At 47.6% G+C, this 19,317-nt stretch overlaps 1 protein-coding gene and 1 long non-coding RNA gene across 4 annotated transcripts in view; one reads left to right on the top strand and one right to left on the bottom strand.

Moving 5' to 3' along the window:
- The window catches only part of LOC113916390, a 27,027-nt gene extending 18,161 nt beyond the window's left edge, over positions 1-8,866 (top strand). The window contains exon 4 of the long non-coding RNA XR_003517920.2: positions 8,545-8,866. This is a non-coding gene — a long non-coding RNA (uncharacterized LOC113916390). The remainder of the gene's footprint in view (positions 1-8,544) is intronic.
- Positions 1-19,317, bottom strand: part of LOC113916361 (zinc finger protein 77-like) — a 25,216-nt gene extending 5,899 nt beyond the window's left edge. The window contains exons 1-3 of one of the 3 annotated variants that reach the window (XM_035726535.1): positions 19,209-19,317; positions 18,901-19,002; positions 7,070-7,196 (exon numbers count right to left, since the gene is read on the bottom strand). In XM_035726535.1, the coding sequence (XP_035582428.1) occupies positions 7,070-7,103 (34 nt within the window). In that variant the 5' untranslated portion in view covers positions 7,104-7,196; positions 18,901-19,002; positions 19,209-19,317. Of the gene's footprint in view, positions 1-4,957; positions 5,015-7,069; positions 7,197-18,900; positions 19,003-19,208 lie in introns of those variants that run through there. The other 2 variants (XM_027582543.2, XM_027582546.2) reach the window with 2 other exon arrangements.

Raw genomic sequence — 19,317 nt, 5'->3', positions numbered from 1 at the left:
CTTCCTTGATGATTAGTGATATTGAGCAGCTTCTTCATGTGCCTAGTGGCCATCTGTGTATCTTCTCTGGGAAAATGTCTACTATGCTCCTCTGCCCCATTTTAAAATTTTCCCTTTCATTTCCCTTGTCTGAAGGGATAATTCCATAAAAGTATTGCTAAGGCTGATGTCCATGAATTCTGTTTCAAAACAATTCTGTTTTGTCTTAAGAGGTGTACGGTTTCAAGTCTTACACTTAGGTATTCAATCCATATAGAGTTTACTGTTTTTTTTTTTTTTTAAAGATTTTATTTATTTATTCATGAGAGACAGAGGGAGAGAGAGAGAGAGAGAAGCAGAGAGAGAAGTAGGCTCCCAAGGAGCAGGGAGCCCAATGCGGGACTCGATCCCAGGACCCTGGGATCATGACCTGAGCCGAAGGCAGATGCTTAACCATCTGAGCCACCCAGGCGCCCTAGAGTTTACTGTTGTGTAACGTGTAAGAAGGTGGTCCAATTTCATCCTTTTGCAGATAGCTGTCTCATTTTCCTCACACCAGCTATTGAAGAGAGTCTTTCCCCATTCTATATTCTCAGCTCCTTTTTGGTGGATAATTTCACCATATAAGCATGGGTTTATTTCTAGACTCTATTCTGTTCCCTTGACCCATGTGTCTGTTTTTGTGCCAGTAACATACTGTTTCGATTAGTAGAGTTTTGTGGTATACTTTGAAATCTGGGATTGTTATATCTTCAGCTTTGGTATATTTTTTCCACACTGCTTTGGTATATTTGGAATATTTTGTTTCCATTCAAATTTTTAGATTTTTCGCTCAAAAAGTACTATTAGTATGTTGATAGGGATATCACTGAACACGTAGGGTGCTTTTCATGGTATGGGCATGTTTAAAAATCCTAACCCTTGCAATCCATGACAAGGGTTTATTTCTCCATTTAGTGTGTCATCTTCAATTTTCTTCATTAAATGTCTTATATTCTCCCTCTCCCACTCCCCCTGCTTGTGTTCCCTCTCTTGCTGTGTCTCTCTCTGTCAAGTAAATAAATAAAATCTTTAAAAAGGGGGGGCACCTGGGTGGCTCAGTTGTTAAGCATCTGCCTTCAGCTCAGGTCAAGATCCCAGGGTCCTGGGATTGAGCCTCCCATCAGGCTCCCTGCTCTGTGGGAAGCCTGCTTCTCCCTCTCCCACTCCCCCTGCTTGTGTTCCTCCTCTCGCTGTGTCTCTCTCTGTCAAATAAATAAATAAAATCTTAAAAAAATAAATATAGATTTCAGTCTTTCACCTTCAGGTCTTTCACCTTTCTTACATTTATTTACCATATCTTACAGTTTTTGAAGGAATTAAACATAGGATTGTTTTCTTAATTTCTCTCTGCTATTTTGTTACGAGTTATACAAATGCAACAGATTTTGGTATATTAATTTTGTATCCTGCAACGTTTCTAAATTCATTTGTTAGTTTAACAGTATTTGGTGAAGTCTTAAGGAATTTCTATATATACTTTCATATTATCTGAAGATATTGACAATTTTCTTAAACAGTTGCTTACTTCCCATTTCTTTATGTTGTCTGACTAGTAGGCCTATGACTTCCACCACTATGTTGAATAAAACTGGTGAGAGTGGACATCCTTGCTTTGTTCTTGATCTTAGAGAAAAAGCTTTTGGCTCTTCACCATTGAGTATATTAGTGTGGGTTTGTCATCTATGGCCTATGGTCTGTTGAGGTATATTCCTTGTATATACATCTGTTTGAGAGTGTTTATCAGGAATGGAGGTTGAATTCTGTCAAATGATTTCTACATCTATGGAGATGATCACATGGTTTTTATAATTTATTTCATTGATGTGGTATATCATACTGCTTGATATGCATATATTAAAAATTCCTTCCACCCCTGGAATAAATCCCATTTTATTATGGTGAATGCTCCTTTTAATGTATTTTGAATTCAGCCTGCTAATATTTTCTTTAGTACTTTTCCATCTATGTTCCTCAGGGATATTTGTCTGTGAATTTTTTTTTTTTTTTGTAGTGTCTTTGGTTTTGGTATCAAGGTAATGCTGACATCACAGAATGAACTTGGAAGCATTCCTTCCTGTTCTATTTTTTGGAGTAGTTTGAGAATAATAGGTATTAACTCTTCTTTATCTGCTTGGTAGAATGTACCTGTGAGGTCACGTGGTTGGTCCTGGATTTCTCCTCAATGTGTTTTGATTAGTAATTCGCTTTTGTTTCTAGTCATAGTCTGTTTACATTTTCTATTTCTTCCTGATCTCATCTTGGCAGATTAGTTTCTAAAAATTATCTATTTCTCTGGGTGGTGCAATTGGTTGCTATACAATTTCCCATGTAATCTCATAACCCATTGTATTTCCGTGGTGTCAATTTTAACTTTTCTCTCATTTCTGATTTTGAGAAATTAGAATTTCTTGATTTCTTGATTAGTTTGGCTAGATTTTATCAATTTGTTTCCTGTTTTCTTGATTAGTTTGGCTAGATTTTATCAATTTTATCTTTTCAAAAGACCAGCTCTTAGTTTCATTGATCTTTTCTATTTTTTAACCTCCATTTCATTTATTTCTGTTCTGCTCTCCATGATTTCCTTCCTTATAAATTTGGGCTTTGCTTATTCTTCTTTTTCTAGTGTACCTTACACTCTAGGTGTAAGGTTCGATTGTTTGAGATTTTTCTTGTTTCCTGAGGCAGGCCCATATCACTATACACTTCCATCTTACCACTGCTTGTGCTGCACAGGCCAAAAATGTTCCATCATGCATTTATTTTTATTTAGCTCCAGGTATTTTACTGATTCCTCTTTGACTTCTTTGTTGACCCATTGGTGTTTAGTAGCATGCTGTTTAGCTTCAACACATTTGAGCTTCTTCCTTTTCTTGTTATTGACTTGTAATTTCATACTGTTGTGCATAGAAAACATGCCTCATAAGATTACAGTCTTCAGGGGCACCTGGTGGTTCAGTTGTTAAGCGTCTGCCTTCGGCTCAGGTCATGGTCCCAGGGTCCTGGGATCGAGCCCCACATCAGGCTCCCTGTTCAGCGGGAAGCCTACTTCTCCCTCTCCCACTGCCTCTGCTTGTGTTCTCTCTCTCACTGTGTCTCTCTCTGTCAAATAAATAAATAAAATCTTAAAAAAAAAAGATTACAGTCTTCGTAAATTTACTGAGACTTGTTTTGTGGTCTAACATATGAACTATCCTGGAGAATGTTCCTCATGCACTTGAAAAGAATGTGTATTCTGCCGTTTGGGATGGAATGTTCATTATGTCCACCTGGTGTAATGTGTCACTGAAATCCACTCTACTTATTTTCAGTCTGGACGTTCAATGTAAGCACATTAGTAGAGTGTTAAATCCTCCTCCAATTACTTACTACTGTCATTTTCTGCCTTTATTTCTCTTAATATTTGCTTTATATATTTAGGCGTTCCCTGCTGTATGTGTAGATATAATCAACTGTTATACTACTTTTGTTTCATTGATCTGTTTATCTTCATGTCACGGCAGTCTCTGTCTCTTGTTATAGTCTTTGCTGTGACATCTACTATATCTCACGTAAGTATTCGATCTCTACTTTTTACCCCGCTTTTATTTGCATGGAAAATCTATTTTAACCCACTTGACTTTCAGTCTGTACTGTGTCTCCCTTTTAGGCAGACTATAGATGGGTTCTTTTTTTTTTTTATCATTCAATCAGTATATGCCTTTTGACTGGAGCATTTAGTCTACCTACATTGGAAGTAATTATTGAGGAGCATGTACTTCTAGCTAGTCTCTTAAATGCTTTTTTCTTTTTTTTTTTTTAAGATTTACTTATTTGAGAGAGAGTGAGAGTGAGGGAGAGAGAGCAGGAGCTGGGTAAGGGGCAGAGGGAGAGGGAGAAGCAGACTCCCCTCTGAGCAGAGAGCCTGACGTGGGGCTGGATCCCAGGACCCTGAGATCATGACCCGGGCCAAAGGCAGACACTTATCTGACTAAGCCACCCAGGCACCCCCACAGTGGTTTTTTCGTTTTGTTTTATTTGTTTTCTAAGGAAGATGTAAGCCCAATGTGGGGCCCAAACTCATGACCCTGAGACCAAGAGGCCAATGCTCCGACTAAGCCAGCTAGGCACCCCATATTTCACATCTGTTCCTCTGTATCCATGGATTAACCTCAAGATACAAATGATTTTACTACTTTTGTGTTTTAGCCTTCATAATAGCTTTCTAAATGACTTATTTACTAATTTTATGTTTCCAACTACCAGCAATTTATATATCCTTTCATAATTTTCATGCTTTTAGTTATTACCTTTTCTTTTCCACTTAAAAGAGGTACTTCATGATTAATAAGGCTGATTTAATGGTGGGATGCCTGGGTGGCTCAGTGATTCAAGCATCCAACTCTTGATTTTGGTTCAGGTCATGATCTCAGGGTCTTGAGATCGAGCCTCACATTGGGCTCCACGCTTGGTGCAGAGTCCGCTTAGATTCTCTCTCTCTCCCCTTCCCTCTGCCCCCACATTGTGCATGTGCACTCTCCCTCCTCATATAAATAAATAAAAGATTTTTTTAAAAAGATGGTTTCATGGTGATGAAGTTCTTTAATTATTGTTTGTCTGGAAATCTTTTTATCTCTTTCAATTCTGAGTGATGAATTTCCTGAGTAGAATATACTTGGTTGTAGGGTTTTTTTTCCTTTTGGCACTTTGAATGGATCATGCCACTCCCCACTGGCCTGCCCTTTTTCTCCTGAAAAATCAGCTGATAGCCTTATGGAATTTCCCTTGTAGTTTAGAGTTTGGTTTCTCTAGCTGCTTTAAGATAACCTCTTTATATTTCATTTTTCCCCCATTTTATTATAAATGTTGGTGTGGACCTCCTTTTGTTCTTCCAGTTTAGCTCTGCTGTACTTTGCAGACCTGGATATCTGTTTCATGCCCAGATTTGAGAACTCCTCACCCATAGTATCTTCAAAGAAGTTTCTGCTCTCTTCTTTCTCTTCTCCTCCTTAGACCCCTACAATGCAAATGTTATTATCATTGCTGTGGCCAAAGAGGTCCATGAACTTATCCTCAGTTATTTATTTCTCACCGTTACTGTAATTTTGCTATTCAGCTTGGTTGCTTCCCACACTACCTCATCTTCCAGATTGCGGATACCTGTTTAGCATCCTCTAATCTCCTATGGATTCCCTCTAGTATATTTTTCATGTCAGTTATGGTATTCCATAGCTGCTACTGGTTCTTGTTTATATTTTCTATCTCCTTGTTGAAGTGCTCACTGTGTTCATGAACTCTTCTCTCAAGTCTGGGGAGTATCTACATGACCATTACTTTGAACTCTTCATCTGGTAGATTACTTATATGATTTAGCTCATTTTCAGTGCTTTTGTCCTGTTATTTTCTTTGCAACAAATTCCTTTGTCTTCTCACTGTGTTGGCAATGTATTAAGTAAGGCAGCTACATCTCCTAGTCTTCAAAGTAGTGGCCTTACATAGAAGACATCCTACGGTACCCTAAACCACAATCACGCCCTGGACACCAGGACCAGGTGCTCCAGGTGTGGGCTGTGTGTGCTCTCCTGTTGTGGCTGAGACCCAGCTGCTATATGCACATTGGTTTGTGGGGCTTGCTCTCCTACATGCCTGGCTGAGAAGTACTGCTGTAGCCATGCTGGGTGCACTGATGAATGCGGGTAATCTTCAATATGGCTATCTGCAATGATGGGTGGTGACTGCTGTGGGTGCAGTAGTGGGCAGGTTGCCCCCAGCTCGGCTAGTTGAGAGGCCAGGCGACGGAAATGCCCAGCTGCAGCTGGTGCAGGCTCACTGGTCGGTGCGGTTAGTTCCTTCACACCCTGCGACAGGAGTCATGCTGGAGAAGTGGCATCACAACTGGGGTTGCATAACAGGGGTGGTATGACAGGAGTCCCAATGGGGAGACATTAGTCCCAAGTGAGGGGTGGCTGGACAGGAGCTACTTTGGACGGGTACCTCGCAGGGCAGATGGGTTAGATGCGGTGGATCGGTGGGAAATGCTGAGTGGGGAAAACCAGTATAAGCAATGCAGATGAAGAGTGTCAGAACTGGCTCCCGGATGTATCTGGCTATCTCGGGTGAAGGAGGGAAGATAAACGACACTTGCCAGCATGTCAGTTCCTAGAGAGCACTCTCTGGGCCTCCAGTGTGTGCCCTAAAATTAGGCAATAAATCTCCTTCACACACAACCCAGGTACATTTCAAAATTCAGCTTTGTGCTCTATCTTGTGCCACCTGACACAGTGTGCTAACTCTTTAAAGAGTGAAGACTCTGTTTTCTATAGCCCTCCATCTTTTCTGGAGTTAAGCCCCACTAATGTTTTAGCTCCCAAACTTGAGGCCCACTGATTTGCAAAGGCAGGTGTTCTGGGCCCTGGGGTCTTTGCACTGTGGTCCCCAGGGGTAGGGGTGCCTGGTGTGGGGACTGACTTCCCTGCTTCTCTCTACCTGTGATGTCCCACCCACTTTTGCATAGCCACAGTGGGGTTTGGCTTCCATACACATCTCTGCCCCGCCTACCCATTTCCATGAGGACATCTCTTTCTGACTATAGCTGCGAAAGATCTGTTCTGGCAGTCTTCAGATCATTTTCAGAGTGAGTTGAATACATGTAGTTCTTGCCTCAGAGTGTCCAGGGGAGCAGGGGAGCTCTGTCTGTCGTCTTCCCTCCTCATTAAATGAGGGTTTAATTGGAGCAACATTACCGAGCCCAATATGTAGTAACCACTGTGTAACTTTCATAGATGTGAAAACCACACAGCAGTGCCCCTGCCCCAAAGTGACACTGGAGACCACATTCACATTTATAAAATTAGGGAGTCTCCGACTTGGGTCCAGACTAGTAAAGAGTCAATTTAACACATAAAACTTCGTTTTCATGGAAAAGGTATGTGACCCTAGGTAGTTTCCATGAAGGCTTGGACTATCTCTGTCTCTTCTTCAACACATTCCCATTCCTCGGCCCCAGTAAGATCAAACACTTGTAAGAAACATTCATTCCGTAAAACTCTAGTGGGAGGGGTGGCATGCTTACCCAGTGAGGCCAGGTTCCTGCAGGTCTCCAGCATCACATCTCTGTAGAGCCTCCTCTGACCACGATCCAGCAAAGCCCACTCTTCTGGGGTGAAGTTCACAGCCACATCCGCAAAGACCACCGCGTCCTGAAACATCCCACATATTCTATTGCAGCAAGGCTCCCTCCTCACCCATGTGTGTGGGAGGACGGGGGTGACATGCAGGGAACTACACTCCATTCCTAGGACCTGAGTCACACCCGTGTGGGAAGTGACAACATGCAAGCACATCCGCTGCCGCACACTCAGTGATGGGAAGGGCTGGGAACCCGAAGCAGAGGGTGATGACATCAGCTGATACAGACTTACATACACCCAAATATAGGCTATTTTTACTGACAGAGAGCAGATCTATGCAGACCAGCATGGTAAAGAATGAAAAATGAAATACTTTTTCAGACAACACATCTTTGACTTGATCAAAGATGATCATTGCCTTGTCAGCCCCAACAACTTGAACCAGAATGTGGACATATAGATTCCACTGCTGCTCTCACCCTGGAAGGCAACAAGGTCAAGGAGCCTGGTGCAGTTCCTCCTATTCCAGCAGAGGCAGACCCGACCCTTTCCCTGGATCAGGTGGACTGTGAGCATGGACACAGGGCCCGGGGGCTTGACACAGCTGGTGTGTAAGAGGAGTTCCAGTTCTGGAAGAATCATGGAAGTCAGCAGGGCCTCAAATACATACCCCAGTGCCCAGAATTCAAGGAGAAGGGCACCAGGAAGGAGAGCCCCTGAGGGATTGATGGTAACAGAGCCCAGGGTGAGTTTAAGGCGGGGACAGTGAATATGGTGTAGAGGTCACTTTTAGGCAACAAGCTTGAACAAGGGAAAGATAACCAGCAAGGCAAAGGCCCACAGTGACCACACATCTTAATATAAACAGGCTCATTAAGTGACCTACCTGGAAATGGCCATAGGCCCCAAGTAACCAATGGGCTACTTACAACCTGGCACAGTTACCAAAACAGGAAAATTCCACATGTTCCCATACTTCCTCACTTCACCGTGTAACTACAGCCTGCCCCTCAGCACCACCTAGGGGCAGCTTATCCTTTACTGTCCTGCTGGCTGTTCCCCTATGCTGTATTCAATAAACTTCTATGTCTATTGTTTTACTTTGGGTGAATTCTTTCCCCACCCATGCCACCAGCTCCACCAGATCAGGTCGCCCCACATTTGGTGACCACATTTAGGGACCTTCTGCTGTGCCGGGCCTCTCGTCAAACTCTCCAGGGATTTCGTGGGAGTTTATCTTGGCGGACCAACTCTAGTACTCCCTGGGGAACTGATGGCCTCCAGCTGAGGTCATTCCTCGGTGATGATCCAAAGCCCCGGGGGAGCCTGACTAACCACCCTTTTGCCCAAAAAGGTGAGGGATTTTCCCTCTTGCCCTTCAGCGGGATCCTCCCCTACCTCTCCTTTCTCTTTTTAGCCCCTCAGCTGGCCTAACCCTAGTACTCCTCAGACAACCGAAGGTCTTGGTGAACAGATCGGACTGTGCATGCCTGTGTGGGCGAAGGACCCCTTTCCTCTCCTCTCCCGCATCGCCTGAGACCTCCATTCCCAACATGTGGCGCAGTTGGCAACAGCAGCTCCTGCAAGGTGAATCTGCACATGTTATGTATTCTGTGGGACCCTTCCCTGACGCTTGCGGACTCTCAGTTGCCTTGCTTTTTTGAGACCAACCCCTTAATTTCTTTGTTCCCTTATATTCAGATCTTGATCTCAGACAAACACGTTCCTATGTGTCTTGATCTAGACAAACACGTTCCTATGTGTCTGCATGGTGAGTCCTCTCCTTTTATTTGACCCGGTTTGGCCACCCGGTGTCTGGCTCTCCCTGTTGCTGGGGACAACCCTATTGCTATCTGTTGCAACCCTTCCTTGGTGGAACACCCCCTGGGAATCAGCAGCAGGTCTTTCCCATTATAGGAAATAAAATGGCTGGTTCAGCAAGCAAAACTGCAATCATAAACGTTATGAACAGAACAAAAACCAAAAACCCATGATCAGTTCAACAGACACAGAAAAGGCATCTGACTAAACCCGTGACCCTGTCATAACAAAAGTACTCAACCAACTAGGAACAAAGCGGAGCCTCCTCACCCTAATAAGGGGTAGCTAGGAAAAGCCCACACCTAATAATTGAGCAGACACTTCTCAAAAGAAGATACGCAAGTGACCAATAGGTTCAGGAAAAGATGCTAGACTTCGTCATCAGGGAAATGGACATCAAACTACATGCAGATACCCCTTCAAACTCACTAGAATGCCTATAAAGCCAGGTGCCTGGGTGGCTCAGTCATTAAGCATCTGCTTTTGGCTCAGGTCATGATCCCAGGGTCTTGGGATCGAGTCCCACATCGGGCTCCTTACTCAACAGGGAGTGCGGTTCTCCCTCTCCCTCTGCCCCTGCTTGTGTCCCCTCTCTCACTGTGTCTCTCTCTGTCGAATAAATAAAATCTTTAAAATAAATAAATAAAATCTTTAAATAAATAAATAAAAATATTTAAACAAATAAATAAATAAATAAATAAATAAATAAAGGAATGGCTATAAACCCAACCAAGTAAGAGCTGGTAAGGACATGAGGAAGCGGGATCTCATGCATTTATGCTGCTGGGAATGGAAAATGGTGCAGCCACTTGGAGGTGTCTGGTGCGTCCTCAAAATGATGAATGTACCATTACCGTGCAATACAGCAATTCCACACCTAGTATTGATCGACCCAAGACAAGTGAAGATGAACACCAACACTAATTTCCATATACTCTCAGCAGCTTGATTCATAATAGCCAGCAAGTGAAAACCACCCAGAAGCCCGTCAGCTCTTTTAAAATAAAGGAGACATGACTAAAATGGAGTCAGGAGTCCACAGAGAAAGCACCCAAACCCTTCCCTCGGGGCCAATTGCAGACTTAACAGGGAGAGATGCACATTACAAATCTGCACTACCTTACTTTCCACGCAGGAGGAAGGAGAATAATTTCCCTGTGTGGCAACAGTCCAGCCAATGACACAGTCACAGGCCAGCCAATGAGAGACAGTCACAGCTCAGCCAATGAGATGCAGCCACAGTCCAGCCAACGGGAAGCCGCAACCCATGGAAGCTCCAGTTTGCTCCAATGCATGTTTTATATAGCAGGACGCTCCCAATGCCCCCCTCCTCTAAAAGGAGCATGCTCCCTTTCTTCCCCAGACTTGCCTGTGGTTTTGCTGGGGCTTCCTTGTATTATATTACATTTTTCTGATATTCCCAGATAAACCCGTTTTTTCTTTTTTAAAGATTTTTATTTATTTGGGAGTGAGAACACGCGAGGAGGAGCAGAGGGAGACAGAGAGGGAATCTCAAGCAGACTGTGTCCTGAGCACAGAACAAGGCTCAATCTCAAGACCTCAAGATCATGGCCTGAGCCGAAATCAAGAGTCTGATACTTAACCAACTGAACCACCCACCCACTCCCAGATAAAACAATTTTTCCTGTAAAAAGAACTGACCGCTTTATTTTTAACATCAATGTTACCTGGTGATCACAAATGGACCCAGAGAAGACCCCACCTCTCCAAGCTGCTGAGCAAACAGGTGCGGGTCCCACAGAGCCCACTGCGCTCACTGCTTTCTCCCCCACCCTGAGCTGGAGGGTAAGTTTTGTCCTGGGATCAGAGCCCCGCTCCCTGTCTGCGCTCTGCAGGGTCTATGCGGACCTGGGTTAGGGGCTTCTCCTCTCTGACACTACTCATTTGGCTTTTGTTCCCCTCCTTTTCAGAACTGGACTGTTCCTCTCGGATCTGTGCCCTTTGGAAATGCGCTGGCCTTTGGTCTGATTTCTTCTGTAAGGACCAGTGATTAGAAATTTTTATTTTGGTTTAGAAAAAACCACCAAGAATGGATTCCAGTCATCAAAGCGCCGTGAAGGGCACCCAACGGGGACCCTGGCCAGTTTTAGGTTTCAAAACCATGGTTGTGGTGCCCCTGGGTGGCTCAGTTTAAGCAGCCAAATCTTGATTTTGGCTCAGGTCATGAGATCAAGCCCCAGATAAGGCTCCGTGCTGGACATGGAGTCTGCCTAAGACTCTTCCTCTCCCTCTGCCCCTCCCCTCCCCCATCACGGCCTGCTAGCAAGCTTTCTCTTAAAAACAAAAAACATGGTCTCTCCTAAAATGCACTGCTAATAATTTAAACAAATGAACTAAATGTAATTTAAAACTACATGGGTATTTATGGGGAACTTCCGAACTCGATCTCCACAAACTTGTTTTATTGATAACTGAATTAGGAAGTCATGACTCCAAAACATTGAATATGATACATATTTTAATCGGTAGCCCAAGACTTGCAAATATTTTCAGGAAGCTAAGTGTACCTCCTTACAAAAGACTATTTGAAATTAACTGAGGCAAACAACTGAAAGAACACAAATGGCTTCTGAAGCATCTTTTTCTCCTGCCCAGCTTGACAGTCAGGTCCGTAGACACGCGGGAGCCGCCCTGCACGGGGCCCTGCCTCCAACCACCTCCCGCCACACTCTCTGCTGACCTTCCCTTTTCTTCTGACCCTGCCCTTGCTCCCTCCTTACCTCAGCCTATTAAAACCCAGCCTCCTTAAAGATAAGGCTTCTCAAGATCTAAACGCCCAAATGTCTCCTGTTCCCTGGACTGAGGCAGAAGTGTCCTGAGCGAATGGGAACCCCCACAATCTTGCTGAAGAACGTAACACAGCGTTTCAACCTACCAACCTGGTTTCCCAGATTTATACAAATTATTCCACAGGCGTGTTGCTGAGGGCCAGGCCACACGTGGGGTGACACGGACCCAGGAGAGAGGAACAGACGCCTCACTTCTGAAAAGACACTCCAACACTCGCTGGAAATCCCCACAGAGCAATTACAGAAGCTTTTCCTAACACTGCGGATTAACATCCAGTCCTCCACACGGAAGCCTGGTGAACCTGCGCGTGGCGATTACAAGGGACTCCAGCTTGTCTCCGATGCTACTCGGGGTCTTTCTTCACATGCGGAGTCTACCCAGGCAGCAGGTGATGGGCTGAGCCGGGATCGTTCTTTTTGCTTAAAAGCACCAGGATGGAACGGGAAACCACGTCCACCGCGCATGCAGTTATTCTGGGAAACGAGCTCACTCACACCCCACAAGAAAGAAAGACAGCTGAAATTCTTAATTTTCACCTCTGGCAACTGAAGGCCCCTACAAACCAAATGCCTCTGGTTTGCACTATTTCTGCAAAGAGCCACAACAGTTGAGCCAAGACTATTACCTGCAGCCCTCCTCCCGGCCATTCCCACTCCCTCCTCCTTCCCAGGGGCTGGGCTCCACGGACCACAGCGGCCCTTCCCCGAATTCCCTCTCGATGGGCTCGGAGAAACCTCTCTCCACACAGGGAAGGTCTCTCTCTGGCCTTGTGGACCCTGGAGCTACACTCTTGGTGTCAAGCAGCCCCCGCCTCAGGGAGCTCACATCGCTCCCATGGTGGGGGGGGTCTCTCATGAACCTCCACAGGTCCCCGCCTCTGACCCCGTTCCCCTGGGTCTAGACCCTGGGACACAGACACATTTTCACGTGAGCCCCTGTACCTCTGCTCACACACTGCTCTCATTCCTCAGAAGGGATCATGCAGGACTTCCTTCTCCCAAAAAGGGAAAGTAATTCTAGAATTGGATGAAGGGACTCAAAATACCTAATCGGGAAGAAAATGCCCCTTCAACATGGTGTATTTATCCCTTGGCACCCTGCTGTTCCCAGCTCCCACACGCTACTGACATCCATTCGCACTGAAAGCAAACTTTCAGTGTAATGAAACTACGCAGTGCATTTCTCATATTCCAGTTGATAAGGACGGCCAGTATGGAAGGAACAGAAACACACCTGGGCACTCAGGCCCTGGGCTGCACAGTCGTTCTGGCTTCTCTTGAATCTCAGAAGCCGAACTGGGTGATGGAAAGCTGTTTGCAGGCTCCACTTTGTTAAGATACACGGGTGATTTCATTCTCTGCCCCCTTCTCAGACCTCTTCACCTGTTACAGCTTTTTGCCCTCAAAGGCCATCAGGATCGCCATGTAGGGCATCTGATCCGGGAACAGTCACTACATTTGGACCCACATGAAGCCCCCCATGACTGCTGAACGCTGACAGCTCACCTTCTTTTTTCTTTCTTTATTTCAATTTTGTTAGTTGACGTACAGTGCGATATTGGTTTCTGGAGTAGAATTCAGGATTCACCGCTTACATACAACACAACGTGCTCATCACTGCAAGTGCCGTCCTTAATCCCCATCCCCCATCCAGCCCCGCCCCCCACCCCCCTCCATCAATCCTCAGTTCGTTCTCTATTGTTGAGTCACTTACAGCTTGTTACCCTCTGCCCTTCCCCCCCTTCCCATATGTTCCTCCGTTTTCTTTCTTAAATTCCACGAGAGAGATCATATGGGATTTGTCATGCTCTGACTTAACTCAATTAGCATAATACATCCCAGCACCTTCGATGTCACTGCAAATGACACGATTTCATTCTTTCTGATGGCTGAGTAACATTCCATTGTGTGTGGACGCACCACTTGTTCAGCCGCTCATCAGTTAACAGACACTAGAGCTGTCCCCGTACTGTGGCTGTTGTTAATGATGCTGCTCTAAGCACAGGGGACCATGTACCCCTTCAATCTGTAGTCTGGTACCCTTTAGGTAAATACCTAGTAGTACAACTGCTGGGTCACAGGGCAGTTCTACTTTTCACTTTTTGAGGAAGCCCAAGCCGTTCCCAGATCAGCGGCACCGGAGCCTTCCCTGTAGACAGGCAGGTGCTTGTCCTGTGGCTGCAGTTCTCCGAGGAAACACTGTCTCCACCCGGGGAACAGCTCTCACACGTCAGAGGGGTCAGGGCGCCCATGTTACCAGCCAGGGGCTTCACCAGCTCCGTTGTGTTTGGTCGGGTTTACGCGTTCACCGTGTACACCATGCGCAGTCCGCGGGCTTCGTGGCACGCACTCGTGTCACTACTGATACTGACAGACTGTGGAGAGATCCCTCCCAAACACCGCGTCTGAAAGCCCTGCGGTCGGTCCTCCTAAACCTCATGGCCTCCCCCCGGAGCTCCTACACTCCCACCACGGAGCTCTCCCAGGACGTCCCAGGCACTGGCCCTGGCCGCCTTTGACCTTCGGCTGACAAAACGAGATGGACTTCAATACTGAGAAAGACTGATGGCTTCTATTCAAAACCACCATGCTCTGGGACAGCAATGTGCACGGTGCCCGCCCAGGGGAGGAAGACGTCAGCAGGACCCCAGCCACCTGGAGAGGTCGTCCCCAAAAAGTCACCTCCAGGTTCTCTCCAATCTCGCTGGAAGGCCCCTGTCAGGATCTGGCCCCGACCCTTGTGTGGCCACACTCCAGGAAAGGGGCTCCTGGCTGCAGGGGACACATCTACACTCACAGCACACCCCGCCCGGCCCTGCACACCGCCTGCGGACGGGACAGTAAAGATTCCCCGGAACGGCAGCCGACGACACCTGCGCCCCAGGCTTCCCGTTCCTCACGGTCGCGTCTCCTCTCCTTCACGGAGACACAGGGCCCTTGTGTGCATGCACAACACCCTCGCGGGAGGGGGACCTCTTCTTGGGGTTCTGGCCTTTCAGGAACAGGCCCATGAGGATCCCATGACAAATTCATCGTTCTCTTGCCTTTTCTCAAGTGTTAGAGGCTCTGAAATCACAAGTCTTTCCCTCACCTGAACTATTAACGGATGTTTCCTTATTACCCAAATTCACTGTCTCTCAATACATAACCTTACAGGCTGTCTTACTGGATAACATTTGGTTCCAATAGTTCTGTTGAAAACAACACCTTTCAAAACATCTTTGAAGTTCTACTATTTCTGCAAAAACTTCACCCGCTAAGCCCGTGTTCTGACCCGCACTGTCTCTTCCCAAATGCCCCAGCCTCATTCTCTCCAGGAGCTCCCGCAGGATCCACGATGCTGCTCTCACGCTCGCCTGCAGCAGGGACCTCCAGGAGGCACACACGACTGCAGGTTTGCCTCCACGGCGAGAACGTTCCCCCCAGGTTGGAACAGGGGCCAGTAAACATTTCAGTTGGCTGCCTGCACACCTAGCATCCTGGATTCTATCCATTTTGTCATTTGGAATTGTCTTGTTACTTCTGATTGTATATTAAAGTTTTGTAATTTATTGCCTATGGATTTGTGAAAATGATGCACATAATAAGTACATGCTCTGCAATCTCACACTCCTGATGAATGGCAAGCTAGATGGCAAGCGCCTGAGAGTTTCTCCCTCCCGTCCTTCCTTGCTTCTCAGGTGTGGCCTTCACTGGTTTCCACTGCTATGCACGTTCCCTCCCACACAAGACAGACAACCAGAAGACGTCCTTCCTGGTGCTGAGGGACAAACCCACTAAGTATGGCAAACCCGCCGCTTACTCAGAGATGCTTCCAAGGAAAGATTTGGGTCAAATGGAGGAAATGTAGAAATGCACCCAAGGAAAGCTCACTTGGGATGGAGTGGGGGGCCAGCAGGGGTGCCCTCGGGTCCTTACTGGGGGGCCCAGCAGGAAGCCCGGCACCCTGCAAATCTACACTACTTTCCCTGGGATTTCACCGCCCCGGCAGGAGGAAGCCAGCCTCCCCCTCCCATCACCGCCCAGCCAGAGAGGAGCCCCTGGGCTTCCAACTCCCAATTTCCGCCAAGACCTTTGTGTTTCCATAGCCACCTCAGCCCCTGCTCTCCTCTGTAAGAGCGCCTTCCTCCCCTCTGTTCTCCAAATTGCCTGTGGTTTTGTGACCTTACACGTCCGGAATTGCAATTCTCTGCTATTGCAGAATAAACTCAGTTTTGTGGCAAAATAACTGACCATTCTAATTTTAAACTTACTCGTAATCAGAACAGTAGGTATTAACAGAGGGATGGACAAATACCCTGTCAGAAAACAGTGGAATGCAGGCACAGGCCCCCTGATTTCGGGAAGGGAAGCAGGTGCCGTGGGGCAGGGGCAGCGATGGACGCAGGGCCAGGGAAGACCGCTTATCTACAGGGGAATAAGGAATCATTTCCCTTGTCAAGTTCATGGACCAGAACCGAGCCCTGTGGATTTCACTGTCATGGAAACAAGGAGAACACACAAGGAGGAAGATCCAGCAGGCGTGTGTATGCCTGAGCAATGGAAGAGGTTTCTCACGGAACAAAGGAAGGGCGATCTACACAGGCAGGGCGGGCAAGTGCAAGTGCACTGAAAATGTGAAGAGTCCATCCACGCGGACAACGGAGAGGAATGACTACCCCTGACCTGGACAAACCCTATCAATACATAGAAATGAAACAGCACAGACGTCCACAGTGCATGCAGAAAACAGAAGAAATCAGGAAGCAGACAGGCGGGTTACAGGTGAGAACAGGCTGGAAACGCTTCCATAGAAGGCGGAACCCCACAGATGCCAATGCTCCACCCCGTGGGCAGCGGAGAAACCGATGTGTGACCCCACGCAGATCCCGTGTCCTGCACCTGAGCAGACAAAGTGAAGCCAGATAGCTCCCGGTGCCAGACTGGCAGGCATCAGTCCTGACGGGGGACGCACACGCTGCACGCGCAGTTGCTGGTCAGTTTTCACTTCCTTGCATCTACGATACGCAACTCCCCCAGCGTGCACATATTTACTATGGATTTACACTTTTTTTAAAAAGATTTTATTTATTTATTTGAGAGAGAGAGAATGAGAGAGAGAGAGCACGAGAGGGAGGAGGGTCAGAGGGAGAAGCCGACTCCCTGCCGAGCAGGGAGCCCGATGCGGGACTCGATCCCGAGACTCCAGGATCATGACCTGAGCCGAAGGCAGTTGCTCAACCAACTGAGCCACCCAGGCGCCCCTACTATGGATTTACACTTAGTCAAGACTGACTTTAGCAGCAGTGCCGACAACAGCAAAGGCTGAACGTGGGGACCCCGCGCCCCACAAGGCCCAGAATGGAGAGTTCACCGGGTGACCCGAGCCACAGGCACCTGCCCAAGTGAGACATGAGGGCTGAGCAACCACACGGCGGCCGTGACTTGAATGGGGGCACCGCTGACATTCTCGCACCTGCCACAGGGAAAGTCACAGGACACACTGATGGTGGTGACGAGCACCATCAAGCTGCCATCAGCAAGGGGCAGGGCACTGGTCACCCTGGGGGCAGCACAGTGGCGGATGCTAACAGTCAAGAATATAAAGAACCTGCCCCGCAAATATGGCCCAGAGACGAAAGTCGTGTCGCCCACACGGACTCTCCCCGCTCGCAAGGGCCTCTCCGGACACATGCGGGAGGAGCAGTGAGTGTGAGCCAGTGCGGATCAGCAGCCGGCTGCACCCACACAGCACCTCAGGCCCACCCCTACAGAGGGCAAGACTGTCTGTGTAAAGATCCATCTACTGCTAAACAAAAGGCGCCCATCCACCCTGCCTCCAGGAGTCAAGGCTCTGGAAGCCATTCCTGGAGATCTCCTCATCTCTGCCAATAGTTTTCCAGGTGGGACAACTCAACCTGGTGTAGTTTCTGATTCACAAAGGGGTGAACTCAGGTTGGACGGGTTACGGGTCCACCGTGGGTCCCCCTGCAAGCTCAGAGGGTTAGGGGGTGCCCGGAAAGAGATCACTTTAGGCCCCCAGCTATCTCTCTCCCTCTATGCCTTACCGGCTCTAACTGCCCTAGGACACACCTGCACAACTTCCCAGTACTGTCAGAATCACAAAGAAATGGAAAAACAAACAAACAAGAACAAAAAAAACCTCAGTCCTTAAAAATTTTAAGAGAACAAAGGGAATGCAAAGACTAACAGTCTCTACCAGGCCTGGAAAGAGCCAAACCGTGTCAGAGACAATACATCTCTCACTGCTGCTTCAAAAGTAAGCCAAGTCCTGCTTTTCCTTCCCTGAGGTAAGAGCCCAAAACCCCATGCAGTGGATACCGGCTCTCAGAGCAGGCCCTTCGCCTCTTCCCCACTCCCAACAGTCACCTCTGCGGGATTAAAATGTGAAGTCTCAGCCCCCCAGAGGAGCACTGGCTTCATGACCCTCACCTTGGAGGCAGGTTTTCTAGGAATGCTTTCTAACTACCTCCGGGCAACCTTATGCCTGCCTTTGTTAGGAGTTAGTGTTAGGAGCTAGTTGGACAGTTAGGTAGTCAGAGCCAGGGTCCCCAACAAGAAGACAGAGAGCGGGCACAGCTAAGACAAAACCACACTAACATCCTGTTTTGCAGCTTAGACAGGACCGCATTAGCATTCAGTGTTGCAGCCTTTGCAGAAATGACTTCAGCAAAATGTCCCAAAATGAAGCAATTAACTACAAAGCATTTGTCACTAGCACGACGAAGAGGCAGTTAAGACATAAGCCCACAGGTGTCAGCCCAAAAAGACCATCAGCACCTAAACATTAACCTAACAGGTAGACAGATGTGTGATCAAAGCCCGGATTGGCACCATTGGGCACACCCTGGTTGCTTAAGATAGTTCTGCCAAAGAGTTCCTAAAGAAACCCCTAAACTCAGAAACTCCAAGGGCAACCCTCTCAGATCCCCCACCCTCTCTGGGAGCTATGGACTATTGCTCAGTAAATATTGCTTTGCTGCCCACCACTCTTCCTCTGATCTACCTCTTCATTCTTCGAAATGGCATGACCAAGAACCACAGGCCCTAAAGGAAAAGAAATCCTAAAACACCTTTACAGGCAATGACCAAGCTCCCCTCTGAATATTCATCCTAACCCTGAGTGAAAGAAACCCACTCACACCCGGCAGGGGAGTAGCGCATCTGAAGTTACTCCCTGAGGTCTCCTCATCTGCTGCAAGTCAAGTTTCCTCTGCGGGACAGCTCACCTGGGTAGTCTCTACCTGTAACTCACCAAGGAGCAAGCTCCCGTTAGGCTGCACACCCGCCCGAATCCCAGCCTCCCCCGCCCTCCTCGGCGCTGCCTCCCGCCCCAGTTCCACCCGCCAAGGACTCAGGTGCGGACCCATGGGGATGGGGAGGCCCCCTACCGCGGCCGCTTCCACTTAGTCCTGGCGGGTTCGATCCCCCCCTCCGGCCCCGCGCTCACCATCTCGGGGCTCCGCTCCCGGATCTCCGGGCGTCCTCCCCGCCGAGCTCAGCCACACCTGGGCTGCTCAGGACTGGAGCGCGGCGGCCGGCCGCGGCTGAGAGCCACA

This window comes from Zalophus californianus, chromosome 1 (assembly GCF_009762305.2).
Source record: "Zalophus californianus isolate mZalCal1 chromosome 1, mZalCal1.pri.v2, whole genome shotgun sequence".
Taxonomy (NCBI): Eukaryota; Metazoa; Chordata; class Mammalia; order Carnivora; family Otariidae; genus Zalophus; species Zalophus californianus.
Note: the sequence above shows the minus strand (reverse complement) of the source record. Positions and strands in the feature narration are given on the sequence as shown.